Raw genomic sequence first — 21031 nt, forward strand, 5'->3', positions numbered from 1 at the left:
TAAAATGACACATGACTGTGTCTGTATTTTTGCTTGGAAGTCAAGTTAATGCTTGAAATTTGAGCACAAACATGTTGTTTATGAGAAATAATAATACTTCTTACTAATATTTCCTATTTTTAGTGCAATTTTATTCCAAAGAGCTTTATAAGCATAGCCTTAGTAATCCTTCCTTGCATTTTTTTTTAAACAAAAAGGATGCAGTGTATAAAATGAAAAATAAACATTTCTGGAATTGTGTGGTCACGCTCCTGTTGGAGGGGTCCAGCCAAAAACAGACAACAGCCTTCAGCACGCCGAGCCGGAGGCATGGGTGGCAAATGATAGCACAGAGGCCTCTGAGGTTTATGTGTCCTGGCTGCAGATCTCAGTAGAACAAAATGATGACATCCTAGCATTACTGCAGACACCTCAAGACCGCAAGTGTTCAGTCCTCTCTGCGCCTGGTGCTTGTGAGAAGCAGGCAGAACCCACGCCCACGTGCGCATCCTGTCCATGTGGGGAAACACACAGATCCCGAGTGCGCAATGTGATGGGTTCTGATAAAAGTAAGCATGCATGTAACCACCACCCAGTCAAGGTAGAGAACGTTCCATCACCCCAGAAGAGATCCCTCCTGCCTCGTCTGAGTCAGTCCCCACACACCGTGAGAAGCCATTCTGCTGACCTCTGCCACCATGGGCTGCTTTGCCTGTTCTCGACTTTTACAGAGGTGGAATCGTACAGGATGTGCTCTTTGGTGTCTGGATTCTTTCACTCGATATCATATTTTTAAGATTCACCTGGGCAATTGTATTACTCCATTTCTATTGCTTATCACAAAATACTTGGAACTGGGTAATTTATAAGGAAAATGAAATTTATTGATTACAGTTTTGGAGGTTGCAAAGTCCAGGGAACACGTAATGGTGAGCAATGCAGGGTCTCACATGGCAGAAAATGGCAGAGCAGAGAAAGGGAAAACCTCATTTTTTCTCCTTTTAAAGCCCTCAGAACCACCATTACTAATCCATTCACTATGGCACGATCCTACAATCTAATCACCTCTTCACCTTTCAATTGCCATAATAGGATTTCCCACCCTCCCAAGAGTCACACTGGGAATTAAGCTTCTAATATATGAACTTTGGGGATACAACTCAGTCAATCCATAGCATTTCACCCTCGAAGTTCATGTCCTTCTCACATGTAAATACATTCTTTCTGTCCCCCAAATCTTAACTTGTTTCAACTCAAAAGTCCAAAGTTCAAAGTCCCATCTGTGAAATCAAAACAAATTATCTACTTCCAAGATACAGTGGTGGGACAAACATAGTCAAAAAGGGAGAGAGAGGTCGAAAGAAAGGGGTAACAGGTCCTAAGCAAGTCTGAAATCCAGCAAGGCAGGCCTTAAATCTCAAAGCTGGTGAATCATGTACCTTGACTCCCATGTTCAATGTCCTCTGCACACTGGTGCAGGGGGTTGGGTCCCCACATCCTTGGACAGCTCTGCTTCTATGGCTTTGCTGGTCTGAGGCTATGCTCTCAGCTCTCAAAGGCTGGTGTTCCACTCTGGTAGCTCCACAGGTCTGGGGTCTCCATGGCAGTCCCACTCTCACAGCTCCACTGGGCGTGGCCTTGGTGGGTTTTTCTGCTGCAACTCCAACCCCACATTTCCATTCGGCATTGCTCTAAGTGAAGCCTGTCTGTGATGACTCCACCCCTGTGACAGTTCTCTTCCTGGGTCCCCAGGCTTTTCAGTACATCCTTTGAAATCAGGTTGGAGGCTCCTAAGCCTCCATAGCTCTAGTATTCTGCAAGCCTACAGACCTAAAACCACGTGAACACCGCACCTGGGTCCCCAGGCTTTTCAGTACATCCTTTGAAATCAGGTTGGAGGCTCCTAAGCCTCCACAGCTCTAGTATTCTGCAAGCCTACAGACCTAAAACCACGTGAACACCGCTAAGGCTTCCAGGTTGTATCTTTCAAAGCTGTGGGTCCAGCCATGCCTGGTGCCAATTTAGCCACAGCTGGAGTAGCCAAAACAGCTGGGGTGCTGGTGTGAGGAGCAGCATTTTGAGGTGGCTCTGGGAAGCTAGGTTGTGGAGGGCACCTCAGGCCTGTTCTCCAAGACCATTTTGTCTGCCTCAGCCTCTGGGCCTGAAATGGAAGGATTGGCCCCAGAGGCTTCTGCAGTGCCTTCAGGACCTTTTCGCTTTCTCCTGATAATCCCTTTCTTTTGCACTAATCTTCTTAGCCAACAATACACTATTGAATTGTTCTCCTGAAAATACCCTCTCATTCTCTACCACATGGCCAGGCTGCACATTTTCCAAATCTTTATGCTATGTTTCCCTTTTAATTATAAATTCTGGCTTTATGTCTTGCCTTTGCCACCATAATTCAGCATAAACTGTTGCAAGTAGCCGTACAACTCCCTGAATGTTTTGTTGCTCAGAAATTTCTTCTGCCAAATACTCTGGGTCAGTACCTTTGAGTTCTACATTCAGTAAAACTTTGGGGCATGGACAGATTGCAGCCAAGTTCATTGCCGGTTCATAGCAAGGGTGATCTTTGCCCCAGTTTCCAATAAGTTCCTTCTCATTCACCTCTGAAATATCCTCAGAATGGTCTTTGCAGTCCATATTTCCATCAGCATTCTAGTTGCCATCACTAAACCTGTCTCTAAGAAGTCCCAAACTTTCCTTACCAGCATCTAGACTTTTTCTAGCCTGTTCCTACAAATTCTTCCAACCTCTCCTCAACACCCAGTTCCAAAGCCACTTTCACATTTTGAAGTATTTGTTATAAGCAACACCCTGCTTCCCTGGTACCAATTTTCTGTATTAGTCCTTTTCTATTGCTTGTAACAAAAGACCTGGAACTGGGTGATTTATAAGAAAGTGAAATTTACTGCCTACAGTTTCAGAGGCTGGGAAGTCCATAGTGCAGGGAACACATCTGGTGAGGGTCTTGGTGGTGGTGACAATGACCCAGGGGTCTCACATGGCAGAAAATGGTGGAACAGAGAGAGAGAACTTCTCATGTGCTCTTCTTTTAAAGCCCCCAGAACCATGCCCCTGACCACCATTATTGGTCCATTCAGTACAGCATGGTCCTGCAATATAATCATTTCTTCAAGGCCCCACATTTCAATGACCGTCATAGGATTTCCCACCCTCAACAGTTACAGTGGGAATTAAGCTTCCAATATGTGAACTTTGGAGACATAATTCAGTTGATCCACAGCAGTGATTTATTTACTTTTGTGTTGCTGGGCAGTGCATGCTTCATCCACCAGTTCTCCTGTGGATGGACATTTGGGTCCTTTGCACTTTGGGGTTCAGCTGCTATAGTCACTGTACAAGTCTTATTGTGGACATACTTGTCAGTTATCTGGGGTACTACCTAGGAAGGAAATTGCTTATTCATATAAATGTGTATTTAACTTTATAAGAAACTGTCATACTGTGTTCCCAAGTGGTTGTACCATTTTACATTCCCACCAGCAATACATGAGTGATCCAGCATTTCTACATCCTCCCCAGTACTAGGTGTTCTCAGTTTTTCCTTAATTTTAGACATTCAAGTAGGTATGACATTGATAATATCTAATTATAGTTTTCATTTTCATTTCCCAGATGGCTCAGTGATGTTAAGCATGTTTTTACATGCTTATTGGCTATTTGAATATCTTATTTTGTGAGCTTTGTGTTCTAAGTATTTTGCTCTTTTTTTAAACTGGCTTATATTATTTTGTATCACTAGTTTATAGGAATACATATAATCTGGATATTAATTTGTCAGATATACATATGGCAAATATTTTTCCCAGCTTGCAACTCGCCTTTTTCATGTTCTTAATGAAGTCATATGATGAGCAGAGGTTTTAATTTGATGAACTCTAATGTAACAAGTTTTTCTTTTGTGTCAAGTATTCCCTGTGTCTTCTCTAGGAGCCCTTTTTCTACTCCAAGTTCATGAAGATACATTTTTAGAAGATTTAGAGTTATAGCTGTTATATTTTAATCTGTGATCCATTCCTAATGAATTTTCTGTATGGTGTGAGGTAGGGGTTGACATTCATTTCCCCCACACATATGTCTAGTTGTTATCTTGTACCAGTTGAAACTTCTTGTTCCCAGTCTTAGGGGAAGTGCATTCAGTCTTTCACCATTACGCATGATGTCAGCCACAGATGATTTTGCAGATGCCCTTTATCAGGTTGGAAGTTTTTATCTACTCCTAGTTTTCTAAGAGTTTTTTGTGAAATATTCTTTGACAAAATACGTTCAAATTTTATCAAATGTTCTCTCTACATCTATTGAGATGGGTTGATTCCTAGTTTTCTAATGGAAATAGGTGTTGGATTTGCTCCATGTTCTTTCTGCATCTATTGGGATGATCCTATTATTTTTCTCCTTTATTCTATTAATAGGGTGAATTCTACCATTTGATTTCCAAATGTTAAAACAACTTTTTAAATTTATTTTTATTTATTTATTTTTACAAGTACCAACTATTTATTTATTTTCTTATTAGACATACATGTGGGGTACAACATTGATTTTCAGTAATTGTGTAGAATATGTGATGGTTAGATCAGTACAGTTAGCTTATTCATCATTATAATATGCAATCATTCTTTGTGTCCATTGACCAATTTTGCTTTCCTGGGGTATACCCTCTTGTGTTCCCAGAAAATATTTCTAGGAAAATACTAAGGAGTAAATTTAACATAGGATATATGGTCCTCTACCATGATGTTCTGATGTGTTCTGTTTTTATTTATTCCTAGATTTGCTTTCCTAATATATGAAGGATTTTGGTATCTGTGTTTAAGTGGGATGATTGTTTGTACTTTTTTTCTTGCAATGTCTTTGTCATGTTTTGCTAGTGGTATTATGGTGGCCTCATGAAACATGTTCAGAAGTTTACTTTCTTCTTTACTTTCTGAAAGATTTTATGTAATATTGATATTATTTCTATGTCCATTTACATTTAAGGTATTTATTTACATGGTTGGGATTGGGTCTACCATGTTGCCAGTAGTGTTTTATTGATCTCAGGTTTTTTTCTGTGTTCCTCATTTTCTGTTTTCTCTTGGGTTAATTGAATAAATTTTGTATTTCATTTTATACCTACAATTGTCTCTTTAGCTACACCTTTTAGCATTAAGTTGGTTGTTCTAAATATTACAATATACATCCTCAACTTTTTTTAAATTTATAGATTTTATTTTTTTAGTTCACAGCAAAATCGAGTGAAAAGCATAGAGACTTCCCATGTGTTCCCATCCCATGTAATTATTCAGCCTCTACCAACATCAACAACCCAGGTCAGAGTTGCACGTTGGTTACAGTCAACGAACCTACACTGATACATCATCGTCAACCAGAGTCCATAGTTCACATTGGGGTTCACTCTTGGCATCGTACATTTGGTGGGTTTGGACAAATGTATAATATCATGTATATACCAATACAGTATCATACAGAAGTGTTTTCTGTCCTAAAAATCCCCTGTGCTCCACCCTCCCTCATTTCAACATCTGAGTCATCTAGGGTTTCTGCGGGGTGATTTTTTTCCTGAGTATGGGTCACATTTTCCTGTTTCTTTGCATGTCTTTTTTATTGTGTATTAACATTATGATTAATACATTGTAGAGACTCTGGATTTTGTTATATTCATCTGAAGAGTGTTGATTTTGTGGCAGTCAGTTAAATTACTGGCTGATCACCTTGAACTTGTGGAAGCTTTGTTTCATGCTTTGTTAGGGTAGATCTCTAGAGTGGCCCTCCAGGAGTTTCAGGGGAGCCCTAGGTATCTATCAAGCTCCTCTAACTGGAATAGACTCAGACTCCAAACTTTGTCTCCTCCACAGTGGGCAAGAGTTGAAATGTCTGCTTAACTCTTTTATCCTCCTAGGCCCACACACGTGCAATTCAGGGATCAACCAAGGAATAGGGGAGTTTATACAGAATTTGGCTTCCCCGAGTGGCCCTCCAGGAGTTTCAGGGGAGCCCTAGGTATCTATCAAGCTCCTCTAACTGGAATGGACTCAGACTCCAAACTTTGTCTCCTCCACAGTGGGCAAGAGGTGAAATGTCTACTTAACTCTTTTATCCTCCTAGGCCCACACACGTGCAATTCAGGGATCAACCAAGGAATAGGGGAGTTTATACAGAATTTGGCTTCCCCGATTGCTTCCCTTTTTTGGATTCCCTGTTTTGTTCCTATGTCCTCTAACAACCTAAAACTGTATCCTCTGACAACTCATCCAGATAAACCTGTGACTCTCTGCTTAGTTTCAGCTCAACCCCCCCCAACACACATACTGTAAGATCACTCCATTGCAGAACATAGAAATCTTCTTTCATTCTGTTACAGTGGCATAGAGTGCTTCATTTTGTGGATGTACCATCGTTTCTCCTGTGAATGAATATTTGTGTTGCTTCCAATCTGTTGTATTACAGTGATCCATTGGCTATTTTTTATTTCTCTTGCTACAGCCTTTACAACTGTGAGCAACTTGTTGAAGTTCACAGATATGGTAAAACCTTTGGTTTGCAAGAAGGACTCAGTCATTACTAGATTTTTGTAAACGACCTATCATTTGTACATAATCAATTGTTTATTGGATCAGTTTTTCCTGATAGAATTCTTTCTGGAACTAGTCTTATGGGATCATTTGGCACAAAGTCAAAGCCCCAGACACGTGAACCAAAGTTGATTTCCTTTTGCATCGCCATAATTAAACTTTCTCAGAGTGTATCGAGTCACAGTGACACACACAGGCCATCATATAATGGACCAAGTCCCACCAGCATGTATGATCAGCTGCTAGTTACCAAATTCAAATTCCTCTGAAGGCATCCTTCTTCCTCAGAAGTTCATCACACCTTGGGTGAGGGCCACACAGAAGAAAGGCGTCTTTGTGGTTTTCCAAAGGGGAGGGGTATGTGCAGAGTCCTTCCCCACCATGATTAAGTGCAGCCCTGCCCTGTCTTTGCAGCCCTAAATGGGAATATGACTTGGGTCGGGCAGGACAGATTTGATAATGTTGTGACTTGGCCTTCCATCAATGTCACATAGCCGCTGTGGGTTAAGAGGATTAAATGAGTTCACACGCACAAACCGGTTAGAACAGCACCTGGAAGGCCAGCCTGTGTCTCACTCGGTAGAGTGCGGTGCTGATAACACCAAGGCCACGGGTTCGGATCCTACATAGGGATGGCCAGTTTGCTCACTGGCTGAGCGTGGTGCTGACAACACCAAGCCAAGGGTTGAGATCCCCTTACCGGTCATCTTTTAAAAAAAAAAAAAGAACAGCACCTGGAAAGTAAGATGTTACAGTGCCGCAGTCTGTAAAGGAGCATACATGCTGGCTGTCCCAGAGGCTACCAACTTCACAGGCATTTTTCTGCATGAAAACTAATCCTAAGGAGTAGAGACGGGCATATGGGAAAATTATACTCAAGCATTTGAAATCATGCAAACTACGCAGAACATGAAATTCCCCTCTCCAAAAATGAAAGGAAAAAACTCAACCCAGTGCCTGCCCCCAAGGTACCGTGCATCTGAAAGGACACACCGCCGCAGACAGTCTCCAAAGTCTCACATTTGGCCATCAGGGTCCTTCGGTCCATTTTGCTTTCTTTGTGACATCTGAATGGCTAAAATACAAATTATCTGGGATATTCCTTTGGCTGCTGATAAACTTGTTTGATTAATCGGCAGGACAGACTATAGAAAGGGCTCCTGCACCTTTAAGAAGCCAGGTGAGGTCACTGTTAATCATATAACTTTATTGTGCTTCTAGACTATAAAGGAAATGTCCTCCTTGTTCTCCTCTGTATGTCTATTTTATGATGTCCATAAACAGTGAATTGCCAATGACTGTTCCCTGAGTTAGAACATCCTCGGCTAGCTGGGAGGTTCGAGGGCGGCCACAGGCCCGGAGAGAGCAGAGGTGGAACAGGAGGTGAGTTGAGCCCCTCCTGCTTCCCAGGACACCCCCCACCTTCCCACCAGTGGGGGAGACGGCCAGCTCCTTCTTGGCAGAGCCCTGGCTCTTAGGGATTGGGGGCTGGACAAGAGTGGGAATAGGGGCACTGTCCCCGTCTTCAGGGCCTCTGGAGTACTTGTCTCTTTGGAATCTGTGTTATTTTCCCTAATGCAAAAATAAGATACCCCTTTCTGAAGGGATAGCAGGGTCTTTTTACAAATAAAAATGCTCTGGGAAATATCTGTTAAGTGTGTACTTCTTGGAGGATGCTCAGTGTCTCACTCTGTTGCTTCAGGCTGAGACTAATAAGGTGAAACATGGCTCAGTACATCAGATTAATAGTGTGTACACATCAGCCCAGCATTGTGTTGTGAGAGGCTGGGATGGAGCCTGCACAGGCTCCGAGGCCACCCACACGCCCCTGTGCTGTTATCCATTCAGAGTCGAAAGCCTGGGGTGCGAATGCCCACGCGGACGTCTCTAGACCACCTCCCCTCCATGCACGGGCGTGGGGGCCGGCCTATTGCCAGGGCTGAGTTCGCATGCAATTTCCCAGGGGAGGAAGGTGCCGTCCAGACCAGCTCAGGAGTGTGGAGACGAAAGGATTGCTGTGGCTGTTACTGTTCTCTTCTGCACAAAATGAAAACGAAATCGGCTGTGGGCCAGCCTAATTCATGTTTTGTGTTAAACTTTAGAGTTGGAATTATGTTGTTTTGTCGATAAATTAAACCAGAGTTTCATGACATTCTGTGCTAGGTAGACTCAGCATTTGTCTGAAACAAGTAAACAATTCCTGGAAGAAGTGGGCGAGGCAGAGGTAGGTTCCTTGAACTGTCAGCCGCAGCCTGAGGCGGATCCAGCAATATGTGGGCATAGCACGGGGGGTACAGACTCTGCCCTAGTCACTTGGGAGCATCATGGGGCAGGGGGCCCATCCTGCCCTACCCATGGGCTGAATCCTGCAGGAATCTAAGGCTGGAAGACCCAGCAGGTCCCTCCTCAGTATCTTCAGAACTTTCCTTCACTCCAGTCCCCTTGGTTCTTTTCCAAGGGGAAGGTCCTAGGGCCCCTCTGTTACAAATCCATGGCCTGAATCTGGACTGATGAGACAGCATCCTAAAAACTGGACCCCAGTTCTGCTGGACTCCAAGAGTTGATGTCCTCCTATATTATGTGAGAGACCCTGCCAGCTCCAGCATTTACCTGTCGGTGCCTGTAACATGAGGAGCCCAGTGGGACACAGCACCCCAGATGCTATGATGCTAGTCCAGGTGTAAGCACCCAAAAGGCAGCCAGCTGGGATGAGGCTGAAGATGAGCCGGCCTAATCCGCTGTCATGAGGACTGATCTTCTGCCTTTATTGAAGTCATTGTTGTCTAGGAATGCTAGTCCAGGTGTAAGCACCCAAAAGGCAGCCAGCTGGGATGAGGCTGAAGATGAGCCGACCTAATCCGCTGTCATGAGGACTGATCTTCTGCCTTTATTGAAGTCATTGTTGTCTAGGTGTAAAACATAGTGAGCAGCACCCTTGAAATCCACTGTAGTGCCCAGGCTTGGGGACACTTTTAGATGTTATGTTATCTGGTCTCATGGGACAGTTTCCTTTGGAGAACGCACGAGCTGCCTGTGAATATCTGCTCACACTCTTGGTTTCCATCTGCACAGATCCACGACAGTTCACACTGATGTCCACTCCCCTCACAGTCTCAACGTCACTCTCCTGATTTGCTCAAAAACTGACAGGTCCAGAGGCCCCCTTAAGAAATTCTTAAAACAAATTTACTTCAATATACTTTAATTTTAAAAATTCAATATATGCCATGCAGCATTTAGGAAAAAGAGGTAGGTATCATACATAATATCAAATTTTGCTGATAGGGCATGGTTTTGCCACCAAGGTGGGATTGACTAACATTCGCAATTGAAAACTGCTTGTCGCCTCCACATCCTGGGTTTTCAGGCTCTCTGAGGATTCCAGAGGCACTGGAGAAGGGAAAGAGTATATTTGGGACATCTCAGGCAGGTTCTGCTGCTTCTCAGCCTGGAGGTGGTACCCAGAGCTCACCTGTCAGCCCGAAGACCATAACACACCAGGGAAGGCAGAGACAGCAAGAGAGGATGTCAGAGAGAACCTGTGGCTGCCAGTGAGCCTCCGTGACAGCTGCACAGCAGGAGCTGAGGCAGGCAGTACCTGCCCTGGTCTGCCCACATGAAATCAGGGATCATTGTTTAAGTTCTGAAATCCATCGGGAGGAAACAGTGGCCACTTCAGGAATTCCAGGGATTCTAGGTTGGGGGGTGGTGGGCATTTCCCAGCCAGGGCTCTGTTTATGGAGGTGTGGGTTTGAGTGGCCTTTTGCACATAGGCATGTTTGCTCCTTTCTCCTCGGGAAAGAACACAGATTTTGCATTATCCAAAAAGGCGGTCCATGTGTCCATTGTGCTAGGTTACACCTACTGCACGGTGCCTGGGGGTGTTCTCCCTGGACCCTCAGCTTCACGTCGTGCCCTTCCTGAGAACTACTGCTGTGTTGGTCTGGGTGGCACGTGGGCTGCAGTGTAGCAGAGCATGGACCAGAGCAAGGATGTCCACCCTGGCATGGAGCTGGGAAGAGAGAAGGATGGGATGGAGTGGCACAAAGCCCCATGACTGCTTGCGCAGGAAAGTAGATTTAGGCATAAAAATCCTGTAATGCTCAAAGGATCACACCTCAAAAGTCCGAAGGAAAACTCTTCCTTAACTTTTTATTCCATTCTATCTATGAACTTATTTTGATGTAACTGTAGATTCACATGCAGCCATAAGAAGGAATACGGAGAAAGCCCATGCATTCTTTACCCACTTCTCCCAGTGGTAACATCTTGTAAAACCACAGTACAATATCACAACCAGGGCATTGACATCAACACCATCCAGATACAGAACATTCCGTCCTCACAGGATCCCTCCTGCTGCCATTTTACAACACCCTTTCCCTCCATTTCCCACCCACCCCTGACAACCGTGACTCTCCATTTTTATAGTATTGTCATTTCAAGAATGTTCTGTAAATGCAATCATGCAGTAGGTAGCTTTTGGGATTGTCTTTTTTCACTCCGTATAACCCCCTCTGACCCGTCCTGCTTGTTGTCTCTATTAATAGTCCATTCCTTTTTATGGCTAAGTGGTATTCCACGGTATAGAGGGACCACAGCTTTTTCACTCCGTATAACCCCCTCTGACCCGTCCTGCTTGTTGTCTCTATTAATAGTCCATTTCTTTTTATGGCTAAGTGGTATTCCACGGTATAGAGGGACCACAGCGTGTTTATCTGTTCACTCTCCAAGGGCATCTAGGTGGTTTCCATTTTGGGGCTATTACAAATAAAGCTGCTGTGAACATCGTGTACAGGTGTTTATGAGAATGTAAATTTCTATCTCTCTGTCCAGGAGTGCAAGTGCTAGGTCATCTGGGAGTTGCCTGGCTAGCTTTTATTAAGAAGCTGCCAAATTGCTTTCTGGAGCAACCATGCCATTTCACATTCCCACAGCAACATGTGAGAAATCCCGAGTTTCCATGTCCTCGTCTGCACTTGGCGTTGTCACTATTTTTGTCTTAGCCATTCTGATAAGCGTGCGGTGGCTTTTCACTGTGGTTTTAATTTGCATTTTTCTTGTTTCAGTTTCCATCTGTATACACTCTTCAGTGCTCATCTCTCGCTTGCTTTCACATTGGGTTGTTTTGTTTTCTGCCATTAAGGTTTGCCAGCTCTTTATGTATTCTACACGCACGTCTTCATTGGTTATGTGGTTTGCAAATATTTTCTCCTAGGCTGTAGCTAGTCTTTTCATCCTCTTAACAGGATCTTTCACAGAGAAAAAAATTTAATTTTGATGAAGTCCCAGATTATCAATTTTTCCTTTTATGGCTTGTATTTGGTTTAAGAACTCCCTACCTCACCCAAGATTTTGAAGATTTTCTCCTACACTTTTTTCTAAATGTTTTGTAGTTTTATGTTTTACATCCATGTTCCATTTTGCATTAATCTTTATGTAAACTGAGGTTTAGGTCGAGGCCCTTTTTTCTGCCTGTGGGTGTCTGATTGATCCAGTACCACTTGTTGAAAAGGCTGTTTTCTTCGTTGAATTGCTTTTGTACCTTTGTCAAAAATCAGTTGGCTGTATTTGTGTGGGTGTGTGGTTCTGAGTCCCCTGCTCTCTTCCACTGATCTATGTGTCCCCTGCTCTCTTCCACTGATCTATGTGTCTCTCTCTCTGCCAGTACCACACAGTCTTCATTACCTTAGCTGTATAATGTCTTGAGTCAGATAGACTGATTCCTCCCATTTTACCTTTTTCAAAATTGTTTTAGCTCTTCTAGTTCCTTTGTCTTTCTATGTAAATGTTAGAATAATCTTGTCTGTTTTTACAAAAATTATTATTAGGATATTGCTAAGAATTTTGTAAAACTTATATCCCAATATGGGGAGAATTGATGTCTTTACTATGTCCCGTCTTCCAATCCATTAACACGGTAGGTCTTGCCATTTATTTATGTCTTCTTTGATTTTTTTTTTTCATCTGTATTTTGTAGCTTTCAGCATACAAGTTCTGCATATATTTCGTTAGATTTACACCTAAACTTTTTGTGGGGGTGTTTTGGATTTTTTCTGAATGGTATTTTCTTTTTAATTTCAGTGTCTAGCTACATGGTCATTGCTAGCCTATAAAAATTCAATTGAATTTTGCATGTTTTTCTTCTATTCTGTGATCTTGCTAAACCATTTATTAGTGCTAGGAGATTTTCTTTACAGATTCCTTGAAATTGTCTATGTAGACATATGATTGGCAAACAGAAACAGTTTCACTTCTTCCTTTCCGGTCTGTCTGCCTTTTGTTTCCTTTTCCTGCCTATTGCACTGACTGGAACTTCCAGCACTATGTGAATAATGGGGTGAGGACAGACATCTGGCCTTGTCACAGTCTTAGGCAAAAACGTTCAGTCTTCACCAGTAAGTATATTGTTAGCCACAGGGTTTTTCTTGATGCTTTTTGTCAATTTAAAGAAGTTTTCTCCCATTCCTATTTTTCTGAGAGTCTTATCATGAATATGTGTTGAATTTTGTCAAATGCTTTTTGTGAGTTAATTGATATGATCATGTGATTTTTCTTCCTTAGCCTAATATAGTAAATTACATCAATTGGTTTTTAAATATTGGATCAGTCTTGCAACCCTGAAATAAACCCCACTTGATCTTTATGTATAATCATTTTTGTATATTGCTGAATTCTATTTGCTAATATTTTGTTAATGATTTTTGTGTCTATATTCCTGAGGGATATTGGTCTATAGGGGTTTTTTTGTTGTTGTTGTCTTTGTCTGGGTTTGGTGTCAGGGTAATTGATGGAGTTTGGATGTATTGTCCTCCCAGAACTTGTGGAAATCTGATCCCCAGTGTGACGGTTTGAGTCACAGGGGTGGATCCCTCATGAATGGATTAGTGCTCTCCCTAGATTGGGAGAGTGAATGAATTCTTGCTGTATTAGTTCTCATGAGAGCTGCTTGTTTAAAAGACCCTGGCACCTCCTCTCTCTCTGTCTTGCTTCCTCTTGCCATGTGACCTGCTTGTACCCACTGGCTGCCTGCCACTTTCTGCCATGAGTAGAAGCAGCCTGAGGCCTGCACCAGCTGCAGCTGTCCCAGAATCATGAGCCAAATAAACCTCTTTCCTTTATAAATTATCCAGTCTCAAGTATTCTGTTATAGCAACACCAAATGGACTAATACAGTAATACTAGCTTCATAAAGTGAATTGGGAAGTATTTTCTATTTTCTGGAAAAGATTGTTTAGAATTGTGTTAATTCTTTAAATGTTTGGTAGAATTCTCAAGTGAAACCATCAGGACTTGAAAATTTCATTTTTTTGTTTTTTAATTAGAAATTTTATTTCCTTAATAGTTATTGGTTGTTCAAATTACCTATTTCATATTGATTGAGTTGTAGTGATTCACAGCTTTTGTAGGAATTGATCCATTTTATCTAAGATGTCAAATTTATGTGTAGGGATGTTAGCAGTGTTCCCTTACTATCCTTTTGATGTCTGCAGGGTCTGTAGAGATGTACCCTCCTTCATTCCTGATATTCATAATATGTGTTTTCTCTCTTTGTTTCTTTGTCAGTCTTGCTATAAGTTTGTCAATTTATCGATATTTTCAAATAGCTAGCTCTTTGTTTCATTAATTTTACGCATTGTTTTTCTGTTTTCTATTTCATTTGTTTCTACTCTTCCTTCCTTCTGCTATTGTGGGTTTATTTTGCTTTTCTTCTAGGTTCTTAAGGTGGGACTTTAGATTATCGATTTGATATTTTTCCTCTCTTCTAATGTAAGCACTTAGTGCTATGAAGTTCCCTCTCAGCATTGCTATAGCTGTGTCCCATGGCTAAATTTTGATGTATTATATTTTCATTTTCATTGATTTCAATTTTTTTTTAAAATTTCCCTTCCAAATTCCTCTTTGACCCATGAATTACTGAGAAACGTGTTGTTTAGTTTCCGAGTGTCTGGAGATTTTCCTGCTGTCTTTCTGTTATTGACTTTTGTTTGATTCTCTTGTAATGAGAGTATACTCTGAAACTCTGAACAGTTTCAGTTCTTTAGAAAAATTGTTCGTGGTTTTCTTTATGGCCCAGGATATGGTCTATCTTGGTATATGCTTTGTAGGCACCTGAAAAGAATATGCTCTCAGCTATTTTTAGGAGAAGTGGTCTATAAATGTGGATCGTTTGATGGACTTCTAAAACTATGTCAAGACACTGAGGTCATTAACTCTTAAAGGTTATGTGATACATTAGTTTTCCCAATGACTTCATAGGTGATATAAGCCCTACTGAGTTCACCAAGGAGCCTGTGGAACCTTGTGGTGATCCTCGTCAGTGAAGGACACTTTTCTTCCCTAATAGGTGTGGGGCTTCCTGAAGGCTAGGGCCAGCAGCTCAATCCATGGCTCTATGAAAGTTTCCTGGTTGACATTGTTACTCTTATACTTTCAAGAGATTTGATAAAAACATCATAGAATGCTAGAGCTAGAGGGAACCAAATGGGTCATCTGGTCTACCCTCCCTTTTGGCAGGTGAAGCAATGAGGTCTTGAGAGGTTAATTTAAACTGATTAGTTTTAAAAATGTTTCTTTCTTTTTATGAAATCAATATATATTCATTGTAGAAAATGCCCAGGATATAGAGAAGCAAATATAAGAAAATAAAATTTATATATAATCTTATGACTAAAAGATAATGACCATTATTATTTTGGAGTGTACCTTTCTAATGTGTCTTCAAAAATGGGACCACTGCGTATTACTGTTTTAAAAGCTTTTTTTTTTTTTACTTTAACAATAGACATGAACATTTCCCAAGATATTATTTCTTTTTTTTTTTTTCTTTGTCTTTTTTATTTTTTCGTGACCGGCAACGGATCGCAACCCTCAGTGTCGCGCCCGTACCGGACCGGGACCGGCAACGGGATCGCAACCCTCGGTGTTGCCCCCGCTCCTCGCTCAGCCAGTGAGCGGCCGGTCTGTATGTGGGATCCAAACCCTTGGCGGGAGCGCCGCCGCGCTTCCCAAGTGGCACACTGTAGCAGTACGCCACCGGGCCACGGCCGGTCTGTATGTGGGATCCAAACCCTCGGCGGGAGCGCCGCCACGCTTCCCAAGTGGCACACTGTAGCAGTGCACCACCGGGCCGGCCCCAAGATATTATTTCTTTTTTTTTTTTTTTTTCCTTTGTCTTTTTTTTTTTTTCGTGACCGGCAACGGATCGCAACCCTCAGTGTCGCGCCCGTACCGGACCGGGACCGGCAACGGGATCGCAACCCTCGGTGTTGCCCCCGCTCCTCGCTCAGCCAGTGAGCGGCCGGTCTGTATGTGGGATCCAAACCCTTGGCGGGAGCGCCGCCGCGCTTCCCAAGTGGCACACTGTAGCAGTACGCCACCGGGCCAGCCCCAAGATATTATTTCTAATAGCAGACTATGATTTCACAGTAGAGATATATCTGTATGGGGATATTTAAAATAAAGAAAGATATATTTCACAGTACAGATATATCTTTATTTTAAATATCCCCATTTGACGGACATATGGTTTGTTACCGTTTTTACTAATATTAAATAAAATTGTGATGAACACCTTTTGTATACATGCATGATCATTTCCTAGAAATGAGACACTGGGTCAGAGTATATGAACATTTTTAGCTTTTGAGCCCCATTGCCAGAATGGATGATTGACATGTTTTATTTGGGCAGATATGGTTTTGTTTTTATTTGTTTTGTTTATAGTAGAGGGTTAGGCATCAAGTCAACATAGAGGATTACATGAACTCAGGACTAAGTCTTGTGTAAGTTCCCAGTGTTTTAGGGTGTGAACTAACAGTTAACTGGAACCAGGAAGAGATCTCTCCCTTCCCAAGAGCACAGAGTTGCTGAAAACAGTGCTGTGGGCATCTACACCTTCCTGTGCAGTAGCTGGCCCTGGGCCTGGTCAGGAAACAGGAAAACAGGCAAGTTACATCAGCCTGGGGCCTGAACCTTGTAAAACCAGCCACCCACCCCAGTTTTATGAGCCAGGCAACAAAGGACAAACGTGCTGAACCCGGCCTGCTTCCTCTTTGCAGGCCACTGTGAGAACACAGCAGTACACCATGTCTTGCACTTGAGATATGCCCTGAACTCAACTCATCAAAGTAATTGCCCCCATAAAATGGATCCAGGCCCTAAGAGAAAACTTCCCATATTTAGAGACCCAGTCCTGCCTGTTTTTTATAGCTGGTGCTGACAGAAGGACAACAGCCCTGGACACTCTGCTGAGACCACTTGGGAGACTGGCTGTGGGCCTGGAGCAGTCCGGGAGGGAAAGAGCAGTTCCAGGTGGACAGAAAAACCCTGGGCCAGAAAGACCTGAGTTGCTGATGGGGGCCAGAGCATCTCGCCAGCTCCTCAGCCTGGCCCTGCATTGGCACACATGTGGGACTAGGGCTGTAATGATCTGCATGTCTTTCTCCTTTTCTGCATCCCATCTGTCTTTCTTCTTTGGTTGCAGAGAGAGAAGAACTAATCCAGAGCATGCTGACCCAGGTGGCAGAGCAGTTCTCAAGGTGCAGAGCTTGTAAACACATCCTACCCAGAGATGGATGCTTTTTATTCTGATGGCAAAGGGGGGCCCTTTGCTGTGAGGCTGGCCTTGGCTGGGAGGCTCAGACATAATATCCTGTGCTTCCTCCTGGCTTCTGTAATGGAACCAGCTTGGATGGGGTTTAGGAAACGCTCGCCTTGTACCAAAGATGTTGTCAAGTGGACACTCTTAGAATGTGAGCTTGTGTTGCCCAGAACTACTCAGAGGATAATCTACCAAATTTGACACCATTTTAAAAATAAGCTTTCTCACCGAGATTATGGGGGAAGGGAGGGCTTCCTTTTCATTCTGAGTCACCCCACCTATCCTGAATGAAGTACTTTCAGGGTCTCCAGCTGAAGTCTCTGGCATCTTACTGCCCCAGGGTAACTAAAATAGGGGAAAGGGCAGATGCATAGTATTTTCTAAAGCCTGTGAATGTTTAACTGAATGGGTTGGAGCCTCTAGAGAGCATGCCGGGTGCCCTGAAGGTGTCTGTACCCGTCACGGCAGAGTGCGGTGGGCGGGTAGGGGGTCCCATCTCAGCTTCATGAGCAGAGGGCCACTTGCCGTCCCCATAAGTGCGTGTTCACTGCCCAGGTATGGGGAAGTAAATAAACCCACCAGCACAGGGGTGTGTCCCATCTTGTAAAATACACCTTGCAATAATTTCAGGTATATGTTTCCTCCCCCTGGGACATTAAGAGTTCCTTAAAAACAACCCCTAGCGTTTTTGTCCCCACCACCACCAGCCCACCTGCAGACCTTGCCCACAGCAGGGATTCAACAGATGTTTGCTGAACAGATTTTAGCTTCAAGAATCTTATGCATTATGACTTCTTTCTTTCTTTTTTTTTTTATTTCTAGAGCATTTAAAATCAACGAGCTGAAGGCTGAAGTTGCAAATCACCTGGCAGTGCTGGAGAAAAAAGTCGAATGTGAGTGGGTTTTCATTTCCTCTTTGTGTATCTGTCTTTTAACCTCTATTCATATCAACCCTTGGAACAGTGCAGAAGTTAGTGCTGAAGGTCAGTGTAAATGTCTTTTCTTTGTTAAATGATTAAAAATATCCATTGATGTTAACGAAGGCTAGAACAGTGACTAACCTAAGCATTTTATTGCTAGTTTAAAAGTAAGGCACAACATAAAACATTTTCTCAGTGCAGAAAAGTACGAAATGAAAACACAGCCCCTCAGAGCCTCTGCTGTGTGTCTTCCTGTGATTCTTTTGCATAATTGAGGACGTTCTCTGCACACTGACCCGCACTCTGTGGTTCTGCAGTTTCTCAGACTGTGTCTCCGACATCACTACCTCTTGGTTTCCAATCACCACAAAAGAGAAGCAGAAAACCTACAAGTGAGGAAAGGAGAGTTGATTCAAGTCTTGATTCAGTTATAAGAAAGCTCAGGTTCTGGGAGGATGTTTCAAGTCCACAGGTGCTTCCCATCCACTGCTCGAATCCCACTGTTCCGCATCAGCCTCCAGCTTGGCAATGTGGAGCAGGACTTTGTCAATGTCAAGGCTGTTGCTTTGCCTCCCACAGATTTGTCACCCCTTTTCCACTGGGTGACAGAGCTGCCAAAGATTATTCAAACCCATCTCTTCTGAGGAGTGAGAAGCCCCGCAAAGGGGTTAATCTCCCAGAACCCTCAAGATAGAGGCAATCCTTCCATTTGAGAAGTTAACCATGAATTGGGGTTCTCTTCCTGCATTTATTCTCTAAACAAGGAAGTTACAGGAAGAGAACATAGGTGGGGTTTTTTCTAAGTACAGTTTAACAAGTTTAACAATAGACATTCCATAATGCAATTTTCAAGAAGTTAAGTTGATCCACCAAAAAAGCTTGACCTTAGCAAACATTCCTTGTCCCCACAGCAGCTTCCCAGTATCTTTACATATCAGTCAGTAACCTGTCTGTCTTTGAGCCAGCAACCTTGCTGTGTTACAATCCTTTATCTTACAACAGAAACTGTATAGCCTGTGGAAAATTTCCTGTCCTTTGCAAGGGCAATATTTGAAACTGCAAGGCTTTGGAAAACCAGGCCCTGTGAAGTACATTTGTTTTATGCATACTTCACCTCTCCCCCCATTTTATTTATTTAAAAGAAATAGCAAAAGCTATAGATTAGGTTTTCACAGTCAAGACAAAAGCATTTAAAGCAAAGTTGTATCATTTAGCATGGCAAGTCCTTTTAATTTATTTCAGGTGAGGACTGATGATGTCATCGTCTCAGAGTGGCTGCATCAGCATTGTTCCAGGTGCTGTGAATTGGGTGTAATTACCAATTGTTGGAACTCCAGAATGGGATTCTGCTCTGTATAATAGTTGACTCTGAGTCCGAGTCCGGAGAGTTTGTTAATGTTCACCTGTCCAGGACATTACTGCTTTCAAAGCATCTAGTCTTTGTAAAATTTTTGATCAATTACAAGTCTTTTGTTTAAGAACAGGATGTCTCATCCAAGCTACAAACACCCTCTTTAAGGCCAGGAAAATTTAGAGAACTGCTTTTGCAGAGAAGACATTATTTCCCCCTTTATGATCAAGGCATTCCTCATAAAAGCATTGATGATCAATATCTTGATTGAAAAGGTCTTACTTTTTTTTGTATAAATCCCACATTGCTGGGAAGTCTCATCCCCAGGTGGTGATCTGTCCCAGTCAGGGGGAAAGATGAACAGCAGGATGAAGCCGCAGTTAGGCCAAATTAAGGCAACATGAAAGAGGAGTCAGCAACTTAGAAGTGAGACATGCTATCTTATATCCAAAGTTTTAAATTATATCCTGTTATAAAGAGAGAGTTAATTTTCATTGAATTTATAAAAATAGCCACATTGTCATAATAATCATAAAGATACCTAAAGGGATTAAATTTTGGGGGGATCAAGTAGGGAGAAAACAAATACCTTTATCTCTGTTTTAAATGATATTTTACCAAACTGTTGTTAGTTATAGATAGCTTAAGAGAGAATGTTTTTAGATTTGGAAAATAAAACATTAAGAAAACCAGCAGAGTTTCAAAATAAGGAAATTGTAAAAACCCATAATTTCTTTTTAATTAGTTCACTAATTAACTTTTTTTGTTTTGACCTTTGTGAACAATTTCACAAACCCATCAGTTTCTTCATTAGAATTTTGGAACTTTAGTTTCAAGCTATGAACTCAAAGTTTGTCAGGAAACTGTACCTATCAGAGTTTTTTCATGTAATATTTGAAGACATAACATTTTAAAATTATAATTAAACCAAGATTATGACTGGTAGCATTTATATCAAAACACAAATATTTAAGAACCTTACAAGATTTTGGAACACATATCCATAACACCTTCAGTACTGACAATGCTTTTCCATATAGTCTAATTTATTAAATAAGCCAATTAGTTTTGATCCATTTTTTATATATCCTTTGAGAAGCTCCAGGGCCCTCGGAACTCCTCAAAGTTTGTTTAAACCAAAAGGTTGAGCTTTCAGAATTTAGTATTGGAAAGCTCTGTCAAATAACAAAAGGCTTAAAACAGTTGAGTAAAATCACAAATTATTGCAAAAAACCAAAGTGACAAAGATTTTCAAAGGCAAAGAACACAAGAAATTATCATGAAGTAAGTTTTCTTAAACCAGATATCTAAGGGACAAAGAAAACCTTTACAATTTTGTATTAAGAGCAGTCAAGTGAAAAGACCTCTACTATCCTGTTTGATTAGTAAAACCAGGCAATGATGTGTGCTGATAAGAACATTTTTATACATTCAGGTTAGTAAATAGGCATCCATTTATCAGAGCAAATTATACAAAGCTCAGTTTGAGTTTTAGCTGTTTTTACTAAATATGTGTTTATGGTTTCCCAGCCAAAAACTTGGTGTATTAGATCTATACCCTTATCAGTTAATGTTA

At 42.0% G+C, this 21031-nt stretch overlaps 1 protein-coding gene across 5 annotated transcripts in view; it reads left to right on the forward strand.

Moving 5' to 3' along the window:
* PDE9A (phosphodiesterase 9A) overlaps positions 1 to 21031 on the forward strand; it is a 105516-nt gene that overhangs the window by 49283 nt on the left and 35202 nt on the right. For all 5 annotated transcript variants that reach the window (XM_008568418.1, XM_008568415.1, XM_008568416.1 and 2 more), the window contains exons 5-6: positions 17068 to 17122; positions 18007 to 18077. In XM_008568418.1, the coding sequence (XP_008566640.1) occupies positions 17068 to 17122; positions 18007 to 18077 (126 nt within the window). The remainder of the gene's footprint in view (positions 1 to 17067; positions 17123 to 18006; positions 18078 to 21031) is intronic.

Source organism: Galeopterus variegatus, unplaced genomic scaffold (genome assembly GCF_000696425.1).
Source record: "Galeopterus variegatus unplaced genomic scaffold, G_variegatus-3.0.2 Scaffold408, whole genome shotgun sequence".
In the NCBI taxonomy this organism is placed as follows: domain Eukaryota; kingdom Metazoa; phylum Chordata; class Mammalia; order Dermoptera; family Cynocephalidae; genus Galeopterus; species Galeopterus variegatus.